Here is a 27,701-nt window from a genome sequence, read left to right on the forward strand (position 1 = left end):
ATAACAAAATGACACAAATGTACAGAAATTAAAAAATTCAGAAAAAGGCTCAGGCAGAGCAAAAAATGCTTGTAAACTGTATAAAGAATTGCAACAAGCAAATAATATGCAGTTATACCGTTACACATCAGTAATTAATTCAATTGCGTTTACGGTGCATGTAAGGTCAACGGCGTTTCGATCCCGTAGAAACAATAGTGGGATCATCATCAGGGCGTAAAAATGACATGCCTGAGGGAATTTTGGCCTGAAAGACAATGGTGTGAGGTAGAAGGGGACAAAAGAAAAGTAAGTAGATAAAAAGGACTTTAGAAAAAATGGTCTATAACATATTGCTAGTGAGGGACAATGGTGGTAAAACACATCCATCCAAATATTGTGTACTAGGTGTTGATATGATACACATGCTGAGTGATAATTGATAAGAAACAACAATCTCAAAGTGCAACAATGGAGCAGGACCTTGAATTGTTACGGCGTGGATGCTGCCTTGCATACAAATGCTACAGCGGCGTGAGTTTGCACAGCTTACTAAGCGTACTAGCAAGGGGCAAGCAATAAGGCAGTTGTAATAATGCCAGGAAAGGATTACTGCGGACACATGGAGGCACGTTAGGTCAATCGAGCGTCTTGTTGCTGGTGAAAAAGAGCCGAATTTCAGGAATAGCCAGAAATTAAATGGTCTAAAACCATTACGAGCATGCGTTTAGCTCTTAACGTAGTAGAGGTGGTATTGGAGCAATTCCAATTGAAGGTAGTGGTGTTGAGAAGCGCGGTAGCATGTAAGAGGAGAGAAGGCGCACAGACAGTGAGAGTGCTGTGGGGTTGGGCACGTCAAGGGAAAAAAAAACGGCAACACCTGAAGGGCTAACCTAATTACTCGAATAGTGGCAAACAACTCACTTTTGAAATATACGAAAGGTGCTGGGAGTCACGCAACAATGATGCGTGTACTCCAGAGCCAGTACAATGACCTGTGCGAGGAGATAACAGTGTGTCAAGGCCGTGAGAAAGGATATCTATCCAAGTACAGTCTTGCCGGTGACGGGGCTTACTTGTATATCCTTCGGTATTCCAGTGTGCTCGGGGAATGAGCGAGCCGGGAGGAAGGTATTTAAGGAAGTGCAGGGATGGTCATGTGACACATCAAGTGATCGGAAGGTGCCTGGTGACTCGGCAGTCATGGCTATGTTAAAGGGGGGAATGAACAGAGCAAAGTGAATATAGAGAGGGAAAAGGTAGGGTTTTTCGGTCATGAAAGGATAGTAAAGAAATGTAGGTATACTTTTTTATAATAAACAAATCCGTTGAGTTGACAGATGGAGCTGTAAGGACAATGGGGAACCCAATAGCAGAAACATTAGATGTTAATGGCGGTCATCTTAGAGTGGTAGAAAATACATAGGCTACTTGATAGTTAGAAGACCGAATAACGAGGGAACAGGGCAGCCATCTTAGAGTTGTGGAAGAGCTAAAAAATAGAGACAGATCAATTAATGCTTATGTATGTCATTATACAGGGTGTATCGTTGTAGCCAGGTGTAAAGATGTAAAGACATTACTTCTTTAAGTCATACATGAGTGGTGAAGAGGAAGTACTTTGGCTCATTCTAAGCAATTCATACATATTGACACAGTAATGTTTGTATGTGGTACAGTAGAGATCGGTGGATGACCTGTGGGCAAAGAAGGGGATAAAAAGATCCCGGTTTGCAAAAAGTTCAGTTTTAAGCAGGATCTCATAGTAAGGTCGTCTAATCTTCAAGTCTGTTGAGTCCAGCTTTGATGCTTCCTGTGTGCAAGATCCACTCGAGTTCCTCTTTATTCAACAGTTGTCCTAGATCTGCTCCTCTTGGTGGTGGTTTGATCACGCTGATTACAGTCCATCTTAAGTCATTCTCGCTGTGGGCATCACTAGAGTAATGTTCCACCAATGGTGCATTAGGTGTTTTGCAGCGTATTGGACTGCGGTACTGACATATCCGCATTCCCACTTTTTGCGTAGTCTATCCGAAGTGAATTCTGTTGCATGTGCATACAACAGCATAGATTACATTACATGTATTACAGTTAGGAAATTGCTTGGATTAATCTTTTGTGTTATTGAAAGTCAACTCCTGGCCCTCAATAGTGAATTTGCAGACACTAGTTTCCACTTTTGGCATGTCCAATCATGAGTTCCAGTACCCAGTGTTCATTCAAGGTGCCTGATTGGTTTGTAGTAGGTAGTGCGGCTCTGACCAAGTGATCTTTGCTATTCTTACTCTTGAAGAAGGCAAAGCGTGGGCGGTCAATTGTCAGATTGCCAGCATTAAGGATACACCAGTGTTTCAAGGTGCATTTGCGCACCTTATGCTAGACTTGTGAGAAGGTTGTGACACACACTAGTTGTTTTTTTGTGGATTTTGGTTTAGGAGATAAGAGGCATAGTTGTCTTGTTTGCTTGTTGCAATTCTTTATACAATTTACAAGCATTTCTTGCCCTGCCTGAACCTTTTTCTGAATTTGTGAATTTCTGTTCATTTGTGTTATATATGTTGTGTTGGACGCAGGATTGTGTCCCACTTTCTTCTTGTGTTTTATGTAATTTGAACAATTATTAAATATTTCTGCCCAGCTGGACAGCTTTAATATAGCACTGATTCCAGGCCTATTTTCATGGTTTTGTGTGTGAATCTCTCCTCTCAGGGACCACTTTGCAATTGTAACTTGCCTATATACTAAGCTAAGCAAAATACTACATGTGATTGCGTATGGCAGATGTTTGTTTCTGGCATGTCACCTCCTCTGCAGCTGATGATGGCAAGTGTGCATAGACATAACAATCTTTTGCATCTAGTCATGTGCATATTTTTTAACTAACCTAGAATAAACATTAGTTGTGTAATCTTCTCTCATGTAATTCACAAATGACGCCTTCAACTTAGCCTCATCTATTGTGTGTGCACGTGTTGTAATTCCAGGTGTAACCATAGGCGTGTCTAGCTCTGGTGTCAAAATGCATCCTTAACATTGTTATGACTACTAACACTACTACTAAATTTGTAATACCCATTATGAACTTGCATTTACTCTTGGTTTAAGTAATACGATTGCCTGTAGTCAGATCATTGAACAAAAATATAGAAGCAATAAGTCAACAGTTCACCTTTAGATTTTTCTTAAAGCATCTTCTTGGATATTCTTTGCACTCAGTTTTTTCAGCCTTATTTACAATAAACTTTGTATAGTCATCCCTAAATCTACTCCCATCTTCTAAGTGTGTTATCCCTACTGCCTAGGGAAATCTTCTTAATTTTTTTAAAATATAAATTCCATTTGCCTTTTTCATTTTCTCATTTAATAGTGTCTCTCAAATTCGTCACATATCAGAAATTTGTGCAGCATCTTTATTCAAATTTGCATTTAGTGTGACGTGGGGACTCAAACATTTCTGATCGCAGATCAATCAAATCTTGCACTGATGCAATCAATTCTTGATTTGTGTAGTAGGTAAAAAATACATTTTTCGTAGATTTATATAGTGCGATCTTAACCCGAAGGTATCACAGCGCTTTACATGAGCACCAGTTGCATACACAAGGACACATTCATTTTTTGTAGGCACAGGAAGATTGAGTGATTTGCCCAGAATCACAGGATGTTGAGCGTCACTACCAAGACTCGAACCCGGTTCCCAAGATTAGAGATCGACGCCCTAGCCATTAGGCTACATCCTCTCCCCTAATTCAGGGGAACTCCTTTGCCCAAATTCCCATTCATGTGCAGAATACCTAGGACAATGCACTCTCACTCTTTTTGGCCTTCTCGGACTCTGTTCATCTTCTTCTGTGTAAGTGTCACTTACACCACTTGACTCGTCTCCTCAGCAATAGTCGGCGGTATGTGTTCAACTCATACACTTTCTCAATTCTCCTGAGCATAGTTTTGTGGCCATTCAGCATCATGTGTGAGCCCTCTTGATAAGGTACTTGTTCCTTCACCTGGATCATCTATTTTTTCCTGTGATGTACCAGTTGCTGTTAAGTGTTGAGCTCTAGTTTCTTCATCTTCAAGAGCTTCCACTTCACTTTGTGATAGGCCAGGAACTTGGACTGGTGCAACAGCTAGAGTCTCTTCGCCTCTCTCTGCTCCTTGCAGTGGTGCTCTGTGTGTTGGGATTATATATGCGACGATGTCAGAGGTGCCCTTTGTTCTGGTTCAGAGAACACAATTTCTTCATATGGACACCTTATTTTCTGTGTATGTGACACGTGCACCCAATTTGGTACTCCAGCGCATTTAAAAGCAGTGCTCATGTATAAGACGACCTGGAACAGGCCCTTCCATCGCTTCCAGGCAGGATTTTTAAACGTGTTTCTTTATGAACACCCAGCCAACAGGACTAAGGACATGGTACTGCCCCTGACATGGATTTGAGGAAGCAGCTTCAACCTGTCGAGAGACATAATGCACAACATCAGCCAATCCTTTACAGTAATCGTGTATCATGTCATCTGTGATGTTTAAGAGTGCATTTGCATGTACAGCAGGCAGTCTCATTGCAGCCCCATTAATATTTTGTGTGGTGATAACTCTGTCTTCTTGTCAGGAGTACTTCGGAAGCTCATCAACACCAAGGCAAAGCATCTGGCCATTTTAGAAATGTGGAGGCATAAACCTTTGCCTACAGGGATTTTATCGTTTCAGTGAGCGGTTCAACAATTCCAGAGGCTTTAGGATGAGAACTATTGTGTAATATCGGTTCCCTCTGTAGAGCTACAGAAAGCATTCTAAGGGCCTCGTTGTTGAATGAGTCCTGCGATTTGACTCCAGAGAAATCCGGTAATCCAAACCTGGGTATTAACTATTGCAACAGCAAATTAGACTAGTGAGACACATTTCTCGTTTTGATTAGGCTTGACCAGTACGTATCTCAGCCTGTTCCAAACAGGCATCTTGATAAACCCATCTGCATTCTGTTGAAGGGACCACCTCATCTCCCTATGTGACTTAATTTTACTGGTGTTCTTTTCCCTACGTGCATCTGTTGACATGTCACACATCAATGGTACAGTTCCTCTTCAAGCATCCTAACCTAGGGTTAAACTAATTCTGCCTGAATAATCTCACTGTTGCATCTCCTTTATGATGTGTAAGAGAATGGAAATGTTGTATCATGGGAAACCGTAAACTGTCTGGTAACAATGGTCTCTCATCGAAACCCAGATGTCATATACATTTTTACCACATCCTGCTCTAATCCATCACTGCTCTTCTGCTTCTGAAACTTCTTCCTGCAAACTTTTTAAGTCTTCCTAAGTATTAGCCACAGACAACAACACTGAAAAAGCAGTGTCCTTTTCAGACTAACTTGTGTAAGCTCCATTAATTGTGCAAGTTACAAGGGCACAATATCATGCAATTATATCAGCAAATCTGTTTCCTACTGTAACAATCATTGCCGCTCCTGTGAGCAGCACATTTGACTACAGCAACCTCTTTAGGCATTTGTAAGTCATCAAGCAGTCTTATTACATGTTCGACATTCCTTATGGGCGAGCCAGATGAGGTCATGAAACCTCTCTGTGATCATAACTGTCCAAAGTCGTGGACCACACCAAAGCCATACTGACTATCTGTAAATGTATTCTCTCTTAATTGTGCTGATAAGCTACAAGCTCTTGTCATCAGGGCAATAAATTCTGCTACTTCTGCTGAAGGAACTTCTCGAAGCCATGAAGTTTCTACAACTTCTTGAATCATATAAACAGCATAGGCTGCTCCCAGGGTACCTTCACTGCTTCTTAGACATTATTGGTACACAAAAATGAAATAATCAGGCTCTTCCAAAGATTCATCTTTTATATCTGGCCTTGGCTTGGTGCATAAGTCCGTGACATCTAGAGAATCATGTTCAACCTCATCATCCCATGTAATTTAATTTACAGGCAACAATGTCGATGGATTCAGAATTTGGCATCGCCTGAGAATTATACACTCAACCGCAAGTAGCTGTTGCTCATACTTTGTTATTCTGCATTTTCCTGGTACTTCGTTTTAGTTCAGGTGAGAAGTAGCTCAACGGAGTGAGGAAAAATAACAGTTAAAGGATGTTCCATCGCTGTGTTTTCACATCTCTCGATACTGACACCTACCCCAGTGACCACTTTAAGGCAACTGGGTAGTCCTGTGGCTAAAGGTTCAATAGTAATTGAAAAATATGCCATAGGTCTTCGTGAATCTCCATGCATCTGCCTAAGCAATGAAAGAGTGCAGCACTCTCTCACACTGCAAAACAATGTGCACATCTTACTTTAACTAGGCATTCCTAGTGCTGGGTATGACAGAGATGTTCTCTCAGCTCTAGGAATGCTTTCAAGCAATTGTTGGACCATAGAAGAGGATCGGACACAGCCTTGTGTGTCAGCCTCAGTAAAAGCTTGACCACTAAGGAAAAGTTTGGTATCCAATATCTACAGTAGCCAACCATTCCCAAAAACATCCTGACTTTTCTGTTTTCTTGGTGGTCATCTTAAGGATAATTTCCACTCGTGACATCTTTCATGTTCTCTTCTCAATGATATGTCCTAAGTATTTAACTTCTTTTTGACAGTATTGCAGTTTGCTCGGAGACACGTTATGTACATTTCCTGCTGGGTGATTCAGTAAAGCAATTGTATCTGGTCTGCAAGCTTCTAGTGTAGGTGATGTCACATGCAGGTCATCGATATACTGCACAAGAACTGATCTGTAAGGTCTCTGCAGTGACTCCAATTTCTTTTTCAAAATCAAATATAAAATTGATGGATTCTCTGTACACCCTTTTGGAATTTGGCACCATGCCAAAACTTTATCTGACAACATGAATGAGAATAGGAATTGGCTGTCCTCGTGCTATGAGATAGAAAAGAAGGCCTGACCGAGATCAACAATGGTTAAGCATTCTGCAGTGCATGGAATTTGAAAAAGTATGGTAGCTGGATTCAGTACCATGGGACAAGATGGAACAGCAATGCTGTTAATCTATCGAAGGTCTTGCACACTCCAATATTTACCATTGGGTTTCCATAAACCCATGACCAGAGTGTTGCAAGGGCATCCAACAATTTAACTTTGCATCCCTTTTCTCAACATGCCTGTAATTGCAGACATTAATCTTGCCAATGTCTCTGGGGTCAAATTATACAGTGGTGCTCTCCAATATACAACATTGGGTTCTACCATGATTTGGACTGGTTCTAAATTTTTGATTAGTCCGATATCTTTCCCTGTTAATTCCCATAATTCTGGGTTCACGGTCTTTTAAATCAGGAAGTAAATCGTCTACTGTCCTCACTGGATACAATCCTAAAGAGGTTTGTCAAGCAATTTTAAATTGATCATCATCATCCATTTGAAATTTGGCATCCTCTGGTGTAAAGTAAATAGTGCAAATTAACTTGCACATTAAGTCTCTCCCTAAAAGATTTACAGGACTGGAATCAAAAACAACAAATTGATGGTTTTCAGCTAATGAACCTATTTTTACAAGGACCATTTCAGAAACTGGGTTGGTTATCTGTTTATTGGTAACTCATACAACTTGGTTCTTCTTTCCCGAGAGGAGTAGGTCTGGGACTTCCGCTGTTCTAACAGTGGAATGGGTAGCTCCTGTGACAATCAAAAATGACACTTGGTGGCCATTAACTTCTCCTTCTACAAAATGTCAACTCTGGTCTAGCTCCAAAACTGCGCCAAGTGCACAATCTTCCTCCCCCCCTCACGCATCATTTCTGGGAATTATCAGAGCCGAAATGTTCATTGTCTAGCATGGGGTACTGTTGAAATGGGTTCTTGTTCCGATTTTGAAATGCAACTGGATATTCATTCGGCATCTGATTCACATTAATTCTAGGGGTTCCCATAATCTGTGGGGCCACCAGAGCTTGTGAAACCAGCATCGTTGGAACTGTGTCTGCAATGGCACTTGCTGAACTGGTACGTTCTGTAAATGCACTTTTTCCTCCTTGCATTTGCCTACCTCTACTCACTCGATGCGCATTTAGTCTACCCTCCCTCTTCCTAAGCCCAATGTTGTTATAAAAATGACAAGAGGTCGACCTCTTCAATATCGCAACATTGACACCAGAATTCGGATTGATCGGAACACTTCTGCCTCTACCCTGTGAAACACAAACTCATGCTTGCGCAGCTTGAGCTCCAGCTTGTGAACCAACACCTTGCATCCCACTCTGGTTTCCTGCAAACAACTGATTGTGAAAACCTCTCTGAGCGAACCTTGTCTGGGCAAGCATGAACTTCTACTTGAGGCTTTTCCATTTCATCTCTTGTTCATCACTACAATATTTGTAATATCTCAGGATCTCATCTAAGGGTTTTGTTAGCAATCAAATCACAAGCTGCTGTACGTGCATACCAATCGCTGGTGTCAACCCAAGAACAAACTGTGAAAAAATAACTCATATCACTTTTCTCAGAATTCTCCTCTTCAGTGTGTTGCTTAAACACCTGAAGCAATTGCTCATAAAAAGTATGCACTGACTCTTCTGCTTCTTGGGAAGTACGATTTATCTTCAATCAATCAATATCTTTGTCTGGAACTTTTCCCTTCAAGTAAATAGTCACCCATTCATACCTTGTAATCACTGAAGGAGAGGGTCATGAGTACGCTCATCTCAGAGGTTCTGAACTTGGCCATCATACAGCTATTTTACACTCAGTCCACAAATCACTGGGTACCACAGTATCGAAGACATTCACATCAGTCCACAGTACTTTCAAAATCTTCACAAGTCTGTCAACTAGTATGTACCATTGCATGGGATTTTCCCTCAACTTAGGAAAATGGTTTAAAAATGTTGCAACTTCTACTCTATTTCATGCTATACGTACATACCCTCCACCTGGTATCTCTCCCTCATTGGCAAAATTAAAGCTTCTTCTTCATTAGGGAGACCTGATGGTGGCTTAATATTTGCTGCAGCCGCATCAAATTGTCTATTTTTCTTTTCCAGTGTCTTTGCGAATTTGCTCTCAAATTCTCTCTCTTCATGGATGCATTTCACTAACTCCGTAATGTGTAATCGCATTCCTGAAGAACTCATTGTTTCAATTGTTTCATCATCTAATTGTACCCTGAAAGTTCTCTGTAACAGGACACTTTTGAAATATCAATCTCATGGTTTCGTGTCAAATCAGTTAATTCATCTTAGCTGCTGCACATCTTGGAATCCCTTTAGTCCGATAAATCAGTTCATTCTCTTGATACCAATACACATGGCCAGTGTCCAAACAACCCCCAAAGAATTCCTCCAATTCAACCTTTAACTTTGGAACATTTAGTGGTCTCTCCCTGAGATTCTGGGGTAGCTTGATGTTCTTCACTCCCGGTCTTTTCATTTCCTTTGGTTTCTTCAAACAATGGTGGAAAAATGTAATCTTCAAATAAATGTGTCTCTCCCTGTGCTACTTGTGTCATAAAAGCAATCCTTCTCCCTTCTCTCAATGTCTGCGGTGGTGTCCGGGCAACAGTCTGAATTCTGTGATGTAGGGATATACCCCATTTCAGCTGCTCCTCCAACCGCTCCTTGAACCACTTTATTCGGGACAATATTTATAGGTGCAGTAGTCGTTCAAATCTTTAAAGGTTGAGCAGTTATTATTCTAAAAACTGGCACTGATATTTTCACAACAGTAACACCTAGATGTATTACTGTGGGAACAGTCTCAACTCGTGCAGGCACAATATTTGATATAAAAGGTTGCATGTACAACAAGCTGTGTCACCTGCAGTGGTCTCTCGAATTGAATCACATTTGGATCGACTGGGGCTGTAGCCACTGTAGCACCATAAGTCAATGCACTCATTATTTATAGTAGGGGCCACATATGGTGGTGGACGCGCAGCCAATAATGTATTGAAAATGTTATCCCTTGACTCACTATCCATGTTAGATTTCTTTGCAGTTCCCTCGTCATCGTTTCCTTGTCTCTTATGTTTTTAAAGTCTTCTCCATGGGTACAGCCTCGTAGATTATCCTTCATCCCATTGAGCATCTGCTCATTTTGCACATCTTTTAGCTTTATTGTGGGGTGTGTCTGTGTCTCTCTCCTCTCTCTCTCTCTCTCTCTCTCTCTCCCCCTCTCTCTCGCTCTCTCCCCCTCTCTCTCGCTCTCTCCCCCTCTCTCTCGCTCTCTCCCCCTCTCTCTCGCTCTCTCCCCCTCTCTCTCGCTCTCTCCCCCTCTCTCTCGCTCTCTCCCCCTCTCTCTCGCTCTCTCCCCCTCTCTCTCGCTCTCTCCCCCTCTCTCGCGCTCTCTCCCCCTCTCTCGCGCTCTCTCCCCCTCTCTCTCTCTCTCTCCCCCTCTCTCGCTCTCTCCCCTCTCTCCCCCTCTCTCTCTCTCTCTCCCCTCTCTCTCTCTCTCTCTCCCCCCTCTCTCTCTCTCTCTCTCCCCTCTCTCTCTCTCTCCTCCTCCTCTCCCCTCTCTCTCCTCCTCCTCTCCCTCCTCCTCTCCCTCTCCTCTCCTCTCCCCTCCTCCTCCTCTCCCCTCTCCCTCTCCCTCTCCTCTCCCCTCTCCTCTCCCCTCTCCTCTCCCCTCTCCTCTCCCCTCTCCTCTCCCCTCTCCTCTCTCCCCTCTCCTCTCCCCTCTCCTCTCCCCTCTCCTCTCCCCTCTCCTCTCCCCTCCCCTCCCCTCCTTCCCTCTCCCTCTCCTCTCCCCTCTCCCCTCCCCTCCCCCTCCCCTCTCCCCTCCTCTCTCCTCCCCTCTCCCTCTCCTCTCCTCTCCCCTCTCCTCTCCCTCTCCTCTCCCCTCTCCTCTCCCCTCTCCTCTCCTCTCCCCTCTCCTCTCCCCTCTCCTCTCCCCTCTCCCCTCTCCTCTCCCCTCTCCTCTCCCCTCTCCTCTCCCCTCTCCTCTCCCCTCTCCCCTCTCCTCTCCCCTCTCCCCCTCTCTCCCCATACTTTGTGGGTTTTGGGGCTGGTTTCATCCCATGTAGTTCATGACACTTAAATTAAATGTACCATGTTGGCGAAATTTAAGTGAACCCTCATTTTCAGTAATCTTGCACCACTGACGAACCCCACATTCGTCGACATATAACTTGCTGGAGTACTCTCAGGTGGTGCCTCTTCACCTTCCCATACTGGAATCCTAACATGTCCTCTCACAAAGCTCATAAAGGTTTTAAGTGTGTCTATTGTTAAGGGGAGTGATCCACTTGAGGTAGTGGGGGGCAAAATCAATCAAATTTATTATTCAAAATGATAACTCCTACACCATAGAATAATGTCTGTTACAATTATAAAGACACGTCAAGATTCCGTGTCTCACTGGCCGCTGAAGGCCTCAGGTTTCCTCGTTTTGTTTACCTTGCTACTCCTCACTTGTCACTGTTTTTGGTGTTGATGTTCTACATAGATTTATCCTTTATAGAGTACTGGAACGTATACTATAGAAAGTTAAACAATAAAAAGTTCTGTAACAAAAATACCTTTTTGTGGATCTCCTTTTTCTTATATCAAGGCATTACGTACATTTTCCATACAGTGTAAGATAAAAAATTTAAATTATCAACATTTATAAAACACGACCACAGTGCCACTTGAGATATACAGTCAATTAAACATTACTAAAAATCATGAAAATTAACTTGTATGTATCCACATAGCTAAGCGTCTAACGTAGATCAAGTGTCCAACAAAAACAATGAAAGTGTTATTACACAATCCATCTCATTGTGGATATATTGTTTTCCCTCAAACTGTTGGTCCTATGGGTACCATGGGGCCCCCAGTGGTCGAGGTTCACCAAGTGCTTTTACTTTTTGTTGGTAGGGGATGTAACTGTTCTCCCAGACCTTCCCTTGGCCTTCTTTTCTTTTTTGTATGACGATTTGTTTCGACCTTCCCACTGAGCCTCCTAATGTTAACGAAGATCTTCCTTAGGCATGTGTGTATGTGTGTATGTGTGTATGTGTTTATATATATATACACATATATATATATATATATATATACATATACATATACATATATATATACACATATATATATATATATACACACACACACACACACAGACACACACATTCACTAGTCAAACACCTTTATTGCGGCTAATTTGCCACACAAAATCATGTAAAAGCATCTCAGATATGAACATAAAACAGATATATTTAAACATTGAAGAAGTTTAAAGTTTACAGATATTAAAACATTTAAAAAAATAGTATGAAAAAGCAAAACATCAATAAGACTAAATAGTTGTTAAAAGGTTACATACTCATAACGATATCGGATTTGGATTGCTATTCTAATAAAACGTAGGACTCCGAAACATGTGTCTGTTGTGCTTAATTTTGGTTAAAAAAAAACATTTGTGCAAATAAATATGTAAAGCCCCTTGTTGTATGGAAAACAAACTGGGTAAAATGAAATGCAAATATTTTTCTGAGAATTGAACAAACAAAAAATACTTGCAATGTCATCTATATGCTGTATTGCAGGATATCGCCTCAAAGGAATTAGCAATTCATTTTCAAGACACAGAGGACTCTTGGTGCACTATGACTTTTCTTTGTTAATCAACCATATTTTAAACATATTTTAAATCGCTGCAATAAGAAGTCTTAGCACCTCTTCAATAGATCAGAGGATGTAGTGATTAGATTATAAAACTGCCTGATAATGATGGTTCCCAGGTCCATCTGTCACTAGACGCCCCACTCGTTTTTTTCTTTCCATTCTGAGACTTGCCTGGTCTATCCCTTTGTAATAAACAGGAAAACAAGTTCCAGAAAACTGCAAAAAGCATAGCCAGAAGCACGTAGTCATGCATGACCCTAAGAAACCTGGTAGTTATGTAATTAAGTCCTCTGTTCCTCGGTCGGAGGTCTACTCTCTCCCCCACAACTCCGCTGTGCTCTGTGCTGCCGCAGATCCCCGTGCTCCTCCCAGGTAGGGTTCGAGACCAATATGCCTCGTGCCCCTCGCAGTGATCATCACTCGCTAATGTGCCTCTTGCACATTCTCATGTCCTGCATTAGGAGTAGTTTCTTACCTGTAACTCCAGTTCTGTAGAAGGGGTATCTCTGTTATAGTCATAATCTTGTGAATAGTCCCGCCCATGTGCATGGACCCCGGAGAAATCTAAATAGTCTCTTAAGTTGTCTTCTTCTGCAGTCCTGCATAGACACTTAAGAGAAAATCAAAGACAAATAATGCAGCCTAAAACTACAAGGCTACATTGGCCAGCACTTCATCTTGAAGTGAAAAAGATAGCCAAATAACATTCAATTTAACACACTTTGTTAAGTTCCACACTCAGAGAAACTCCCCTTCACAAAAATCCTTTGTAATGATGGAGAGGAAGGGTTGGACAGACAAGCCCCTTAGGCTGCCATTATGTGTCTGGAAAAGGGATACCGTGCCTTTAAGGAACTCTCCAGAGACGCTCGGTATCCCAGGATGCACAGCCAAAGGCCTTTTACTTTCAGTTCTTTTTGAAGGTGTTTAAAGCCAGGACTGTAGCATACAGTACATTATCTCTTCACCCACCGGGGAAGAGGGCGGGCGCTTATGACTATAACAGAGATACCCCAACTACAGAACTGGAGTTACAGGTAAGAAAATCCTCCTTCTGTAGTTGGGGATCTCTGTGTATAGTCATAATCTTGTGAATAGAATGGCAAGCCCATCCCAACAAACCAAACCAGTGGTTGAGGAAACAGACAAAACCACTACTGTGCAAACAGATTTCTCAACGAAGCCTACCCAACCAGAGCGTCTGCTCTGGCATCAGAGTCCAGACAGTAGTGCTTAGCAAAGGTATGGACCGACTTCCAAGTGGCAGCCCTACAGATATCTGCAATGGGAACATTACGTAGCAAAGCATTTGTAGCCGCTTTGCCTTTGGTGGAATCAGTCTTGGGCTTACCCCCTAAGGTTTTGTTAGCCTTTTGGTAACATAACTGGATACAGGACACAATCCACCTAGAGATGGACTGTTTTGAGGTGGCAAGACCAGTCCTGACCGATCCATAATTGACAAACAATTGGTCTGACCTACGTATGTCTTTGGTCTTATCCAAGTAGAATTTCAACACTCTTCTTACATCCAGGGAATGAAGAGACCTCTACGCTGGAGTGGAAAGATGTTGAAAAAACGTAGGTAAAGTTATCGTCTGATAAACATGGAAATCAGAAATCACTTTAGGGAGGAACTTAGGGTGAGTTTGCATCACTACCTTAGAAGCATGTAATACAGTGTAAGGTTCTTGGCAACACAAGGCCTGGATTTCACTCACCCTGCGGGCCGATGTAATAGCCACAAGGAAGGCCGCCTTCCAGGACAGATGCTGTAGAGAAGCCTTATGAATAGGTTCAAAAGGTTCCTTCATCAAGCGAGATAGCACCACATTCAGCTCCCAGGAAGGCGAAGGACGCCTAACACGGGGAAACACTTTCTTCAATCTCTCCAAGAAATCTTTAATTACAGGAATCTGGAAGAAGGATGTTTGTGAAGGGCATTTCCTATATGCAGTTAATGCTGCGATGTGAACCTTAATAGAATGGAAATTTAGGCCAGATTGAGACAAATTCAAGAGTTATGGAAGGATGACATCTTCCTTGCAGGTGGTAGGATCATAGTTCTTGGACGTGCACCAGATGCAGAACCTCTTCCACTTGTAGGCATAAGAAGTCTTTGTGGAAGGCCTCTTGGCCTCCTTGAGCATATCCATGCAAATGTCAGGCAAATTCAGTTGTCCATATTGCACTATCTCAGGAGCCATGCCGCCAAACTCAACGTTGAGAGGTTGGGGTGCACCATCTGCCCCCCGAACTTCGTGAGAAGGTCCGGCCGACACGGCAGCCGCAGGTGTGGTTGGAGAGACCGGTGGAGCAGGTCCGTGAACCACCACTGCCTAGGCTACTCCGGCCGGAGCAATGAGGATCATTTGTGCTCTGGACTGAGACAGCTTGATGAGTACTGCCGGAATCAGGGGAATGGGTGGAAAAGCGTACAGAAAGCTGTTCGACCAGCTGATCCATAGTGCATTCCCCAGAGTCCCTGGTTGGTAAAACCTGGAGGCGAAGTCTCAGCATTTTCTGTTTTCGGCGGTGGCAAACAGATCTATTCCTGGAGTGCCCCACCTGTCGAAGATGTTTCCTAGCACCTCGTTGTTTAGAACCCACTCGTGGTTTTCTTGGACCAGCCTGCTGAGTGCGTCCGCCTGAGCATTCTGCACACCCGGCAGATGGGTAGCGGTTCTCGTCAGTCCTCTGGCAAGCAGCCAGTGCCAGATCGCCTGAGCTTCTTGTGACAGTGTGCGCGATCTAGAGCTCCCTTGCTTGTTGAGGTAATACATCGTGGTCGTATTGTCCATCTGTACAAGCAAGGAGTTGGTCCGGAAGGACGGATGAAAGGCCTTCAGCACCAAGTGAACAGCTCTGAGTTCCAGAAAATTGATGTGATACGTGGATTCCGCCTGGGACCACGTTCCTTGGACCTGTAGATGGTCCGAATGCGCTCCACAGCCACGGAGAGAAGCATCCGTCACGACAGTTCGAACGGGAATGTCCTTGTGGAATGGAACCTCCTTGAGGAGATTATCTGCTGAGCACCACCATCTCAGGGACTGTTGAGCGTGTAGCGACAGTTGAATCCTGTCGTCCCAGCTCCCTCGTTTCTGGTCCCACTGATCATCCAGACATTCCTGCAGAGGCCGCATGTGGAGGCAGGCATGTGGCATGAGGAAGATGCAAGAGGCCATCGACCCCAGAAGAGAAGACACCGTCCTCACTGTTGTAGATGGAACGGACATGAGAGCCTGAGCCTTCTGAAGGATTGAGAAGCGTCGCTCCTCCGAAGGTGACACGATTGCTGAGAGAGCATTGATGGAGGCTCCCAAGTACTGCAGGCACTGGACAGGAGTCGGACTGGACTTGAACATGTTGATGTGCAAACCCAACTGGTTCAACAGAACGGCCGTCCTGTTGAAGTGCAATTGCGCTTCCTGGAAGGTGGAGGCTTTGATCAACCAGTCGTCCAGGTACGGGTAGACACACACCTTGTTCTTTCTCAGATGAGCTGCTACCACTGCCATGCACTTTGAAAAAGTCCTGGGTGCAGACTTCAGTCCAAATGGTAGTATGGTGTACTGATAGTGATTGGTGCAGACTAGAAAGAGCAGGAACTTCCGGTGTTTCCGTGCAATGGGCACATGGAAGTATGCATCCTGCAGATCTATTGCGCAAAGCCAATCTCCTCTTTGCAGCGGAGGATAAATCTGGTGCAAAGTTAGCATGCAAAATTTCTCCCTGTGAATCCATTTGTTTGCTCGGCCTCCGCTTGAAGTTTGCGCAGCTGGTATTGCGAACAAACCAGTGGAATTGCTGGAGGAGGGCTGACAAAACGAAGACTGTATCCATTGCAAACAATATTCAGCACCCACTTGTCCTGAGAAATTTTTATCCACTCTGCCAAGTAATTTTGTATGCTTCCCCCCCACCGAGCGGGTAACGGACGAGGGGGAAGTAACACCTCAGCGCTTAGACCCGGCCGGGCCCTTATTCGCCGAGGACTGCTGGCCGCCTCTGCCCCTCTGACGCTTCTGGAAGGGCAGTCGCTGGTATTGCTGCTGCTGTTGTTGCTGCTGGCCAACTTGGCGGCCTTGCAAACGCCTCTGGGAAGAGTACTGCCTCTGGAAAGGAGGGAAGGACTTCCGCTGCTCCTTTGGTTTCTCCAAACCAACAGCCTTCAGCGTCTCAACTTCTGCCTTCATGCAGGCCATTTACTCATCCGCATGCGTCCCGAAGAGGGTAGATCCAGAGAACGGCAAATTTGCGATACTCTGTTGTGCCTCTGCCTTAAGAGAGGTAAGGCGCAACCATGAATGATGTCTCAAATTGATGCCATGGCAGTACCCATGAACAGCCAGGAGAGAGGCGTCTGCCACCGAACTGATGACTTGGTCTGAGACCATCATGCCCTTGTTCAAAATCTCCTGGAAGTCCTCTCGCCTATCCCTCGGGAGGAGCTCAATGAACTGTTGCAGGGACTCCCACAACGAGCGGTCATAGCGACCCAAGAGCGCCGAGGCACTCGCCGCTTTCATCAAGGTGGCAGCCGTACTGCAGACTTTCGGTCCATTTGACGGCTCTCCTTGTCCAGAGGGACCGTAGACGAAGGGGCAGTTGAATGCTGCTTCTAAGCCGCAGTTACAGTTACAGAATCCGGGACAAGATCTGATCTCAAGAACGCCGGATCAGATTCCAGGGGCCTGTACTTCTTTTGAAGTCGAGATGGCGCCGACTTCACAGAGGCTGGCGTTAGAAACAGTTCCATGGCCGGTTCCTCCAGTCCTCGCACCAAAGGCAGCAAAGGATGAGAGAGATGTCTGCGTTGTAATGTTTCGAAGATCACAGAGGTGGAAGGAGTGGGCACCGTCAATGTAATCCCTAACTTCGCTGCCCACCTCAGCAGCACATCCTGGAATGTCACAATGTAATTCACAGGCGACACTCTCGTAGGAGGAGAGTCAGATAAAGTGGGAGAATACCTCTTATCACTGGACGAGTCTGTGCATCGGGACCGTGACCTTTCCCTCCGACGATGACGTGACCTCGTCGAGGATCTACGCTCACTGCGAGAGTGATGCCTCCCTCTGGATCTTGACCTTGGCTTTCTGGGCATCACAGGAACTGCCGGCCTCGGAGGCTGCGGAAGCGGAGGAGGCTGAGACGGAACCCCAGGTTGTGGCTGTGGAGGCCGGGGAGGCGGTGGAGGAGGAGGCTGAGGAGGAGGTTGGTTTCCGAGGAGGAGGCGTAGGTGTCCTGGGCCTTGATGGCGAATAGATCCGTGAATAATCAGATTCCGGCGACTCACGCACTCTCCTCTTCTTACGAGCAGGCCTCGAGGTGGATGCTCTGGAGGCAGACCTCTCTGCAGATGAGTGCTGGCGTCGCCGCGACTGAGGACTCGCAGAAGAAGATGAAACACTAACCACAGAGGCACTACACACCGTCCTGGGCCTCGACTTCCTCTTTGACGTTGATGTTTCCTTCCTTGACGACGACCTCTTAGACTTCTCATCCCTCGACGTCGATCTTCTAGACGTCGACGAACTCTTAGACATCGAATATCTACGCCTCGACGTCGATTTACCTTTCCTTGACGTCGATCTTCGCGTCAATGGCAAATGGCGGTGTCGCCTCAACGGCGAGCGCCTTCGGGACACATCATGACGTCGATGGTGTGTCGATGCCGGTAAAGTCCTCGACATCTACCTCGTCCGAGGTCTCGACGTCCTACCCATCGACGTTGAACATCGACGTCGCTTCGACCCAGAGTCCTGGGTCTACGGGAAACATATTGTGGTCATACCGCTCGACGCCGAAGCCATCGACGTCGACCGGGACCGGTGCCTTTTCTGGGCCTTTTCTTGACTGGGGAGCCCCCCAGAGGCCGATACACGGGCAGAGGACGATGACAGAGTCCCTCCATGCCCAGAAGTCCCACCTGTCTCTTGATGTCTCCTCTGCTCCAGGCCTTGGAGACAAATCTTCGCCCTGCCACGAGGGTCCTTCTGGAGAAAGAGTGACAGATATCACACGAGTCAGGGACATGGGTGGAAGGGAGGCAGAGTATACATACTCTGTGGGGGTCAGACTTAGCCTTCTTCCTACCACACTCAGGGCACTTGTCGAATAAAGCTGGCATTTCGACAAGAAAGAGGTAGCAAAACTGGTTAATAAACACAGCAACTGGAAGAGGAAGACCATAGACGTCGAGTGAAACACTCAAAACTCTGGAAAAATTCCAAAAATTGAAGTAATACCCAAAAGGGTAGAGCTCAATGCTCCAGGGTCCTGCTAGCAGGAGCCGGAAAAAAGAACTGAAAGACATTTGGCTGTGCATCTTGGGATACCGAGGGTCTCTGGAGAGTTCCTTAAAGGCACGGTATCCCTTTTCCAGACACATAATGGCAGCCTAAGGGGCTTGTCTGTCCAACCCTTCCTCTCTATCATTGCAAAGGATTTTTGTGAAGGGGAGTTTCTCTGAGTGTGGAACTTAAAGTGTGTTACATTTAATATTATTTGGCTATCTTTTTCACTTCGAGATGAAGTGCTTGCCAAGGTAGCCTTGAAGTTTTAGGCTGCATTATTTGTCTTTGATTTTCCCTTAAGTGTCTATGCAGGACTGCAGAATAAGACAACGTAAGAGACTATTTCGATTGCTCCGGGTTCCACGCACATGGGCTGACTATTCACAACATTAAGACTATAACAGAGATCCCCTACTACAGAACTGTTATTTCGTGTCTAACAGTGTGCCCTGTGCCATTCACGGTTATTTGGTTTCTTGCTTTTGCCAATTTTCTCATTTGTTCTGCCTTTCCGTTCTTGCTTCGTTGCCTTCTTCTCACACCATTTTTCCCACCGCCACCGCCTCTGCCCCGTGACCCCTCCCCCACCTCCCAGCTGCACGTCCCTCCTCCTCCCCTACTTAATGGCAGCTGAATGCGCACCTAAGGCAAGCCCATCAGCGTCCGTCCGCGGCCAGCGCCAAGAACCCAGGATCTCAGACCATCTATCGCTACGACACCACCACCCTCCTCACACTCAACACTGGAAGACTCAGAGACTGCCAACAGGCCTCATCAAACAAGACCCATGGCCAGTTCTCCTGCCTCCACTGCCGCCAGACCCTCACAACAACCCCGGCCTCCAACACCGTCGACACCCTAAGATGCAGCCTCCTCAACGTACACTCCGTACACAAGCACGCCATGGAAATCTGGGGCCTACTCTACGCCCTCTCGCCCAACATCACCTTCCTCACTGAGACGTGGACCAACGCCGCCTCCGCTCCAGACATCAACATCGCTATCCCAGACGGATACAAGATCCAGAGGAAGGACCACCCCAACCACCCGGGAGAGGGCCTCGCCATCGCCCACAAGAGCACCCTCCGCCTCACCATTTCCAGTAAAACCTTCCCCTCAGCCGAACACCTGCATTTCCACATCTAGACCACCCCCAACGCCACACTTAGAGGAACCCTCGTCTACAGACACCCCGGCCCCCGAACACCCTTCGCCACCTCCATCACCGACTTCATCGCATCCCACGCCGTCGCATCAGCAAACTACATACTCATTGGAGACCTGAACTTCCACCTCGACAACCCCAGCGACCCCAACTCCACCATCCTACATGACAACCTCGCCAACATCGAACTTAAACAACTAGTCACCACACCAACCCATAGACCCGGACACACCCTCGACCCCATCTTCGCCACAGGAAACATTGTCCACTTCAGCCACACAACGCAATCACCACGGACCGACCACCACTGTGTACACATAGCCCCAGGCCCACCACGGAGGAACTGGAGCAAGGTCACCGACGAGCAACTCAACTCCACCCTCACCTAAGACATCCGACGCAAACATTGCAGCCAGAGAACTCAACACTTGGATCTCCAACTGGGCAGATGAGCTAAGCCTGATATCCAACCCCGACAAACAGCGCCCCTGGAGAGCCGCCTGGAGCACCACCACTCTCCAAGCAGCCAGGCGCACCTGCAGGCACCTGGAGAAGAATTGGAGAAACACCAGGACAACCGAAAACTACTCCACCTACAAAGACGCCATGACAAACTACCACAACCAAATCAGAACCACCAAGAGGAACTTTCATCCACAAAAAAATCTTCGCCAACTCCACCAACTCCAGGGAACTCTTTAGTGTCATTCAGGAATTCACCAACCCACGCAGCAAAACCGCAGACATCATCCCATCCCAAGACTTCTTCGACAAGCTTGGAACCTACTTCCACCACAAGATCAAAGCCATCTACGACAACTTTGTCGACCACCCTCCAGACGCCACAGCCAGCCCCCCAACCCCCAGGGGCTTTAGCCAACCCACCATCTCCAACTCCAACTCGATACCGATCACGACCTAAGATACCACCTCGACCATCAAAGGCATCCACTCAGGGGCCCCCACCGGCCCCTGCCCTCCTCACATCTACCCCAGAGCCGCAGCCGCCATTGTACCCGAACTGCAACGCACCATCAACACCACCTTCAAAACAGGCACCATCCCAGACGACTGGAAATGGGCAGAAGAAAGGCCCCTGCTCAAGAAGCCCACAGCGGACCCCACCGACCTTAAGAACTACCGGCCCTTCTCGCTTCTCCCCTTCGCAGCCAAAGTAGCAGAGAAAACGGTCAACAAGGAACGGACACGATTCATCCAAGAGAACTCCATCCTCGATCCGTCCCAATCCGGATTCCAAAGCAACCACAGCACTGAGACAGCCCTAGTTGCCGCTACTGCACCCTCCTAGACAAAGGCCACTCTGCAGCCCTCATCCTACTCGACCTGTCAGCAGCCTTTGACACAGTCTCTCACCGCACACTAGTCACCAGACTGCACGACACCTGCATACAAGGAACGGCCCCGGACTGCATCAGATTGTGCCTCACCGGAAGAAGCCAGAGAATAAGATTTCCACCCTTCCTCTCCCACCCCACGGAAATCACCTGCGGAGTCCCACAGGGGTCATCACTGAGCCCGACCCTCTTCAACATCTACATGGTCCCCCTCGTAGCCATCGTCCGACAACACGGCTTCAACATCGTATCCTACACCTACAACACCCAGCTTATCCTCTCCCTCACCAGAGACTCCACTACTGCCAAACTCCACTACCAGAAAGGAATGCAAGACGTCGCAGTTTGGATAGACTCAACGCCGAGAAGACAGAATTCCTCATCCTGGGAACCACCCCGTTAGCATGGGACAAAACCTGGTGGCCAACCACCCTCGGAAGCCCACCTACCCCATCAGACCACGCAAGAACCTCTGCATCGTACTAGACTCTTCACTCACCATGAACCGACTGGTCAACGCCGTCACATCCAGCTGCTTCAACACCCTACGCATACTTCGCAAGACCTTCAAATGGATCCCCCCCTGGAGTCAAGGAAGACAGTCACCCACGCACTCATCACCAGCAGACTGGACTATGGAAAAGCACTCTACGCCGGCATCAACAGGTCCCTACTCCGCAAACTCCAGACCATACAGAACACCGCCGCCAGACTTGTCCTCGGCAACCCCTAGACACTAAAACATCAGCCAACACCTACGAAGTCTCCACTGGCTCCCCGTGGAGAAGTCACCTTCAAAATCCTCACCCACGCCTACAAATGCCTGCACATTAATGGACCGAAATACCTCAACGACAATCAACATCCACGTACCCAAAAGAAACGCCCGATCTTCCAACCTCTTAGGGTCGAAACCCAGCGCATCCACAGAGCCAGAGCAGGCGGAAGATCCTTCTCTTACATTGCGGCCAAAACCTGGAACGAGCTACCGGCAGACATCAGACGCGCCCCCTCCCTGAACACCTTCAGGAAGACTCAAGACCTGGCTCTTCGGTTAACAGACATGCACACCCACCCCCCCTCACCCCCACCGCCTTCAGACCCTTACAGGTGAGTAGCGCGCTTACAATTCCACTGATTGCTTGATTGAAATATGATCCAGAAATGGTGAACTGTCTGCACCGGAGACGCTGGACGACCATAAATATTTTTTGTTTTATTAAAAGAGCGCCAACACTGTAGAATTACAAATGGTGCAGCTGCAAAATAAAATGTTGTAAGTACATAATTATTGCAGGAGTTGAGAAAACAAATTATGCTACAAATTTTATTACTGCCTTCCCAACCATCAAATGCACTATCCTTCAAGCGTTTAAAAAAAAAAAAAAATACCCTTTACTTCAAGTAAATATGACTCAGTATATCAAAAAATCTAAATAAATCTCAACCTATCATTTAACTGAGAAACATTAAAGTAAAGTTCTATCATTTTCTCATCGATTTAGGTCTCAAGTTGTATGTTGATTTCTGGGCAAAAATATAAGTCCACTGGCTAACAAGGATAGAATCCCACTGACAGTTATTACCTTTGACGAAGCCAAAGCCTTTGATTGGGTTAGCTGGCCCTTTCTGTATAGGGTAATTAAACAATATGATCTGGAGATACCTTTTTAGGGGCAGTCAGGCTCTTTATAAAAATCCCACGGCTAGGATTTTGGTTAATGGGAAACTTACAAAGCAAATAAATATCAGAAGAGGGATCCGCCAGGGTTGCCCGCTCTCACCTCTGCTTTTTAATCTTCATATAGAGCCTTTGGCAAATAAGATAAGGGCAAGTAAGGATATTATCCCCTTTGTCTTTAATGGGTGGGAGAAAAAAGTAGGACTGTACGCTGACAATTTAAAGGTTTATATAGGAGACCTAGAAACGTCATTCCCGGCAATTTTAAACATCTTAGAAGACTTTGGGAAGGTATCGGGTTACCTTGTTAACCAACAGAAAAACAAAAACATGGAATGGAACAATCACCATACTAGTGCTTTGAAAAGCAAGAAATAAGATATGTGAGAATAAAGGTGGTGCAAAACCTGAAGAATAAGGCCCAGGTCAATTTTGATATGGTAGCCTCAGAGACCAAAAAGCTACTTAAAGTATGGGGGCCTTCAGCTCTCATTTATAGGAAGAACTAACCTATTGAAAACGTCTATCTTCCCAAAATTCACCATCTTCAACGCAGTTCCCCTAGAATTTAAACCGGCATTGTTTAAGAAGCTGCAGTAAGACCGGAGTAGCTTCATATGGAGGGCTAAAGTGGTGAGAATTGTCTGGAGTAAACTCCAGAGGAAGAAAGAGCATGGGGATATTGCAACTCCCTATCTTTTTCAATGCTATTGTCCCTTTTACTTGAAGAATATAAGAGCATTACTCTTGGACAAATCCTCCTTTATCCCGCTGTTTGACAAGCTATCTCCCCATGAGAGAGGGACTTTCTTCTCTATAAATTTGGCCACCCCAAATATTTCAAGATCAAGGTTAAGATACTTGCGGCTGCCTGTAAGATATGCTACCAAATTAGACGGACTCTAGAAATACCATACTCCAACAGCTCTGCCCCAATGTGGAACTCTCCTGGCACACCAGTTTGTCTTCTAGATAAGCTTGCAGCTCCCCTTATTGAATGGGGAATATATAAATGGGGTCAATAGATTGAAGACAATCACCTAGTCCCTTGGGACTCCTAATTTCAAGTAGATTTGCGTTTAAGGCGTAGGACTCTGAGGTGTGGAGTATACTCGGCCCCTGGGCTCTCTCAATTGTCTTGGGAGAGCGAGGGAGACTGTCAATAATACCCCGGAGATCCAGACCTCTCTGATCAACAATGAGGACTAAAATAAAAAATCAAATTAAAAAAAATATATATATATAAATATATATACATATATATATATATATATATATATAGATCCATATATATATATGATTAATGTATTATGGAGAAATAAGGATTACCTTCTTCATCTTCTGCAAACAACTTCAGAGCCTCAAGAGCTTCAGAGAAAGACCAGTCATGTTCCTGCAGAACTTCTCTCAGTTCCTAATAAAAGATGAAACGGTTTTACATAATCTTTTATGTAATGCATTCAGAAGCCTCAAAACTCCACAAACTTGAAAATTCAGGATCATCTTTTACAGTTTTCTAGGCTGGGTAACAACAATCTCTGAAGCATTTTTTCAATACACGTCTCTTGGAAGGTGACGTGTGTGTGTTTATGTGTGCATGTGCATTCAAGTTGTGTACACAAAAGTCATATTTGGACATCATCAATGAGCATCAAACACAAAGTGTTGAAAGTTGTCTAAGACTATGGGCCTGATTTAAATTTCAGCGGCCGGATTACACCATCACAATGGTGACTGACATCTCATCTGCCGAAATCTAAATGCCATTATTTCCTATGGGATTAGATTTTGGCGGACAGGATATCAGTCACCGTTGTGATGGAGTAACCCGTTTGCTGAAATCTAAATCAGGCCCTATGTTTGATTTATTCACAGAAAAAATAATCTTGAAAAGTTACTTAATATCTATACCAGCATACAATGAGATCAATGCCCATAAGTCAGGGGATGTTCGGACACAAATTTGTATTTTTGCATGTTGCTGTAATAATGAGAAACGGGGAAATGTCTCTACAGAAAGCACAGCAAATTACATGAAAAATAAGCAAGTTACCTTCGGAAATTAACATTCTGGTGGATACTCCACCTAAACACAGATTCCTCAACTTGTTAATATTCCCCAGGTGTCAGACTGGATCCAGAACATTTAAAACAGTACTACTTCACAGTTGTAGGTGGTGTCGTGCGGCTCCGCGACAACACTGTTACGCTCCAGAATTGACAATCGGAGCTGCATGTAAGTATCACCCATGCAAAGCGGACATCAGTTGCTTTCTTAGCCCTAACATGCAGAGCCTACCAGGAGATTGGCATGGTCTGTGCGTGGTTCTTTAGGCTAGGACCTTTTTGGATTGGAAAAAGAGCCCAGATTAGAAAATCAGGAGGCGGGCGTGTCGGTGAGGATTCTCCGGTTAGATAGAATATCCACCAGACAAATTGTCTTCAAATGTAAGTATATTGTTCTTCTGATGGACAACCGCAGAATCCTCACATTATGAATATATACCATAGCAGTACGTCCCTAGCTGGTGGGTCTATGAACTGTCCTGCAGGACTAAGGATGCAAAATGCCCCTCTAGACTGACCTGGCTTTCAAGGCAAAAGGACTTCATTAACATATGTACAGACAATCACATAGCCATTTCAAGGACAGGTACTTTGCTTGTTACCGCATTGATAGCAGCCTTAGCTCTGGTGGAATGAGCTTGCAAGCCCCCTGGAAGTTGTTTCTTTGCCAGTGTGTTGCAGCTCTTTATGCAGAGTACAATCAACCAGGAGATGGTCCAATTTTGCACGACCATGGCCTTTTGCACCTGACAAACATGAGTAAACATTTAGACCACAGCTGTAGAGAGGCTGAATAGCATGGTACCAGAGGCTAATGCTACTAAGGGAGCTTGAATACTTTCTCAGTGCTCCAATCCGTAATGCATTCTGGGACTTGTAGTCGTGGTTTGCCTCTGTTCAACAAACAGAACAAAAACAATATGTAAAAGCAAAGCACAGAATTGGTTCAAAGCATCACTGGGGATCCGGAGGTCTCTGGAAGACTTTCCAGAGGCGAATCTCAGCTCTGGTTAGTTCACCCCTTCAAAATGTGGTTGTAGCTGGAGAAGAAAGCGTCAAGGTCTCTCCACCAGTTGCATCCCTAAATACTTCACAACGGTCAAGCATAAAGAGATGAGAGATGAGTTTTGCATGGAAATAAGAGTTTGAAATAGAAAAAAATGCACATAGCCACATAGAATGGCTACTTCTTCCACTGCTGTCAAGGCGGATTATCTCATATGACACTCCACATGTCAGTCCTGGCTTTCTCACTACCAGAACATAGCATTCTGGGACTTGTAGTTTAACTTTTTTTGTGATTAAAAATTCGAGCATATAATGCGAGGAATGTCTGAACTCTTTACATAAATGGCATGGAGGCCTACTTCGACTAACACCGATCTTACAATAGCACCATATCTTGCACCACACTGATACGCACTGCCTAAAGAACCAATTCATACCATGAGTGCGTGCAAAGTGTATTTATAGCCATTCTTAAGACTGTACACCGAAACAACAAGCATGATGGCATGGGTAGGTTTAATCACTATTAAAAAACATATCCTTTCAAACCAGTACCAATACAACCAACGTTAATTAAACGAGTAGCCTGGTGGCTATACTGTACACCATTTCCAAAAAGTACAGCAAAGACAGCTATCTAAGAAATATTGGTATTTTTTTCCTGCAGTGTTATGAAGCATGAACTGAAAACCGAAGGCAATGAAGCGCTTTACATGAGCACCAGTTGCATTACACAATGACGTACATTTTTTGTAGGTACAGGGGATTAAGTGATTTGCACAGAATCACAGGATGTTGGCAAAACACCGAGACTCAAACCAGGTACCTCAGCGTCAAAGTCAGCAGCTCTGGTCGTTATGCCACATCTTCTCCTGTGTTGTACTTGGACAAGTATCTGACAGCCACAATTCAGACAGTAACTTAATTTTGAGCAAAAATATTAGAATGGGGTATTGACTGGAGAAGAAACATTGCAGAGTAATCAATTTCTTGGCACAGTATTTAAAGCATGTATCCTTTCTTCTTCCACACAATTTTCCATTGGGTAACAATGTATTACAGACTATTTGACCTGTGGCACAAAACTATGCCTGCTGTACAGCCATTGTTTGTGCAAAGCTATAGCACTATTTTCTGATAGGCACATGCTTCTATTCATTTGATATTTTGCTGGCACTGGTCAAGAACACCAGGCATCAGACAAGAAACTGGTGGTGGGAAGGGGTATGGGTCTGGGGGATGCACGCAGTCTTCTGGATGGTGCATCTTTGAACGTTATCCTCCCAGCAACAAACTAGACGCCAGGGGAGAGAAGCACTCCATCACCCAGTAGCCTGCCTCCGAGGCTGGACAGAGACGTTGATCGCCATAAAGTCACGCGGAGGTAGCCCAATAATAAAGCATCGGCATGAACAGGTGTCACAGTCTTGATTTGGAATAGGGAAAAACAAGAAATGGTACAGGATGCGGTATAATGGTATGAGCTATTTTCGACCAAGGGTATGAGTCTCAGCGTCGCTGCAAAATCCTGTGATTCTGGGTAAATCACTAAAGTGCACCAAT

General features: G+C 45.3%; 1 protein-coding gene across 2 annotated transcripts in view; it reads right to left on the minus strand.

Moving 5' to 3' along the window:
* Window positions 1-27,701, minus strand: part of SMARCAD1 (SNF2 related chromatin remodeling ATPase with DExD box 1) — an 809,617-nt gene that overhangs the window by 395,193 nt on the left and 386,723 nt on the right. For both annotated transcript variants that reach the window (XM_078676227.1, XM_078676228.1), the window contains exon 8: window positions 24,393-24,477. In XM_078676227.1, the coding sequence (XP_078532353.1) occupies window positions 24,393-24,477 (85 nt within the window). The remainder of the gene's footprint in view (window positions 1-24,392; window positions 24,478-27,701) is intronic.

This window comes from Lissotriton helveticus, chromosome 2_1, assembly GCF_964261635.1.
Source record: "Lissotriton helveticus chromosome 2_1, aLisHel1.1, whole genome shotgun sequence".
NCBI classification, from domain to species: domain Eukaryota; kingdom Metazoa; phylum Chordata; class Amphibia; order Caudata; family Salamandridae; genus Lissotriton; species Lissotriton helveticus.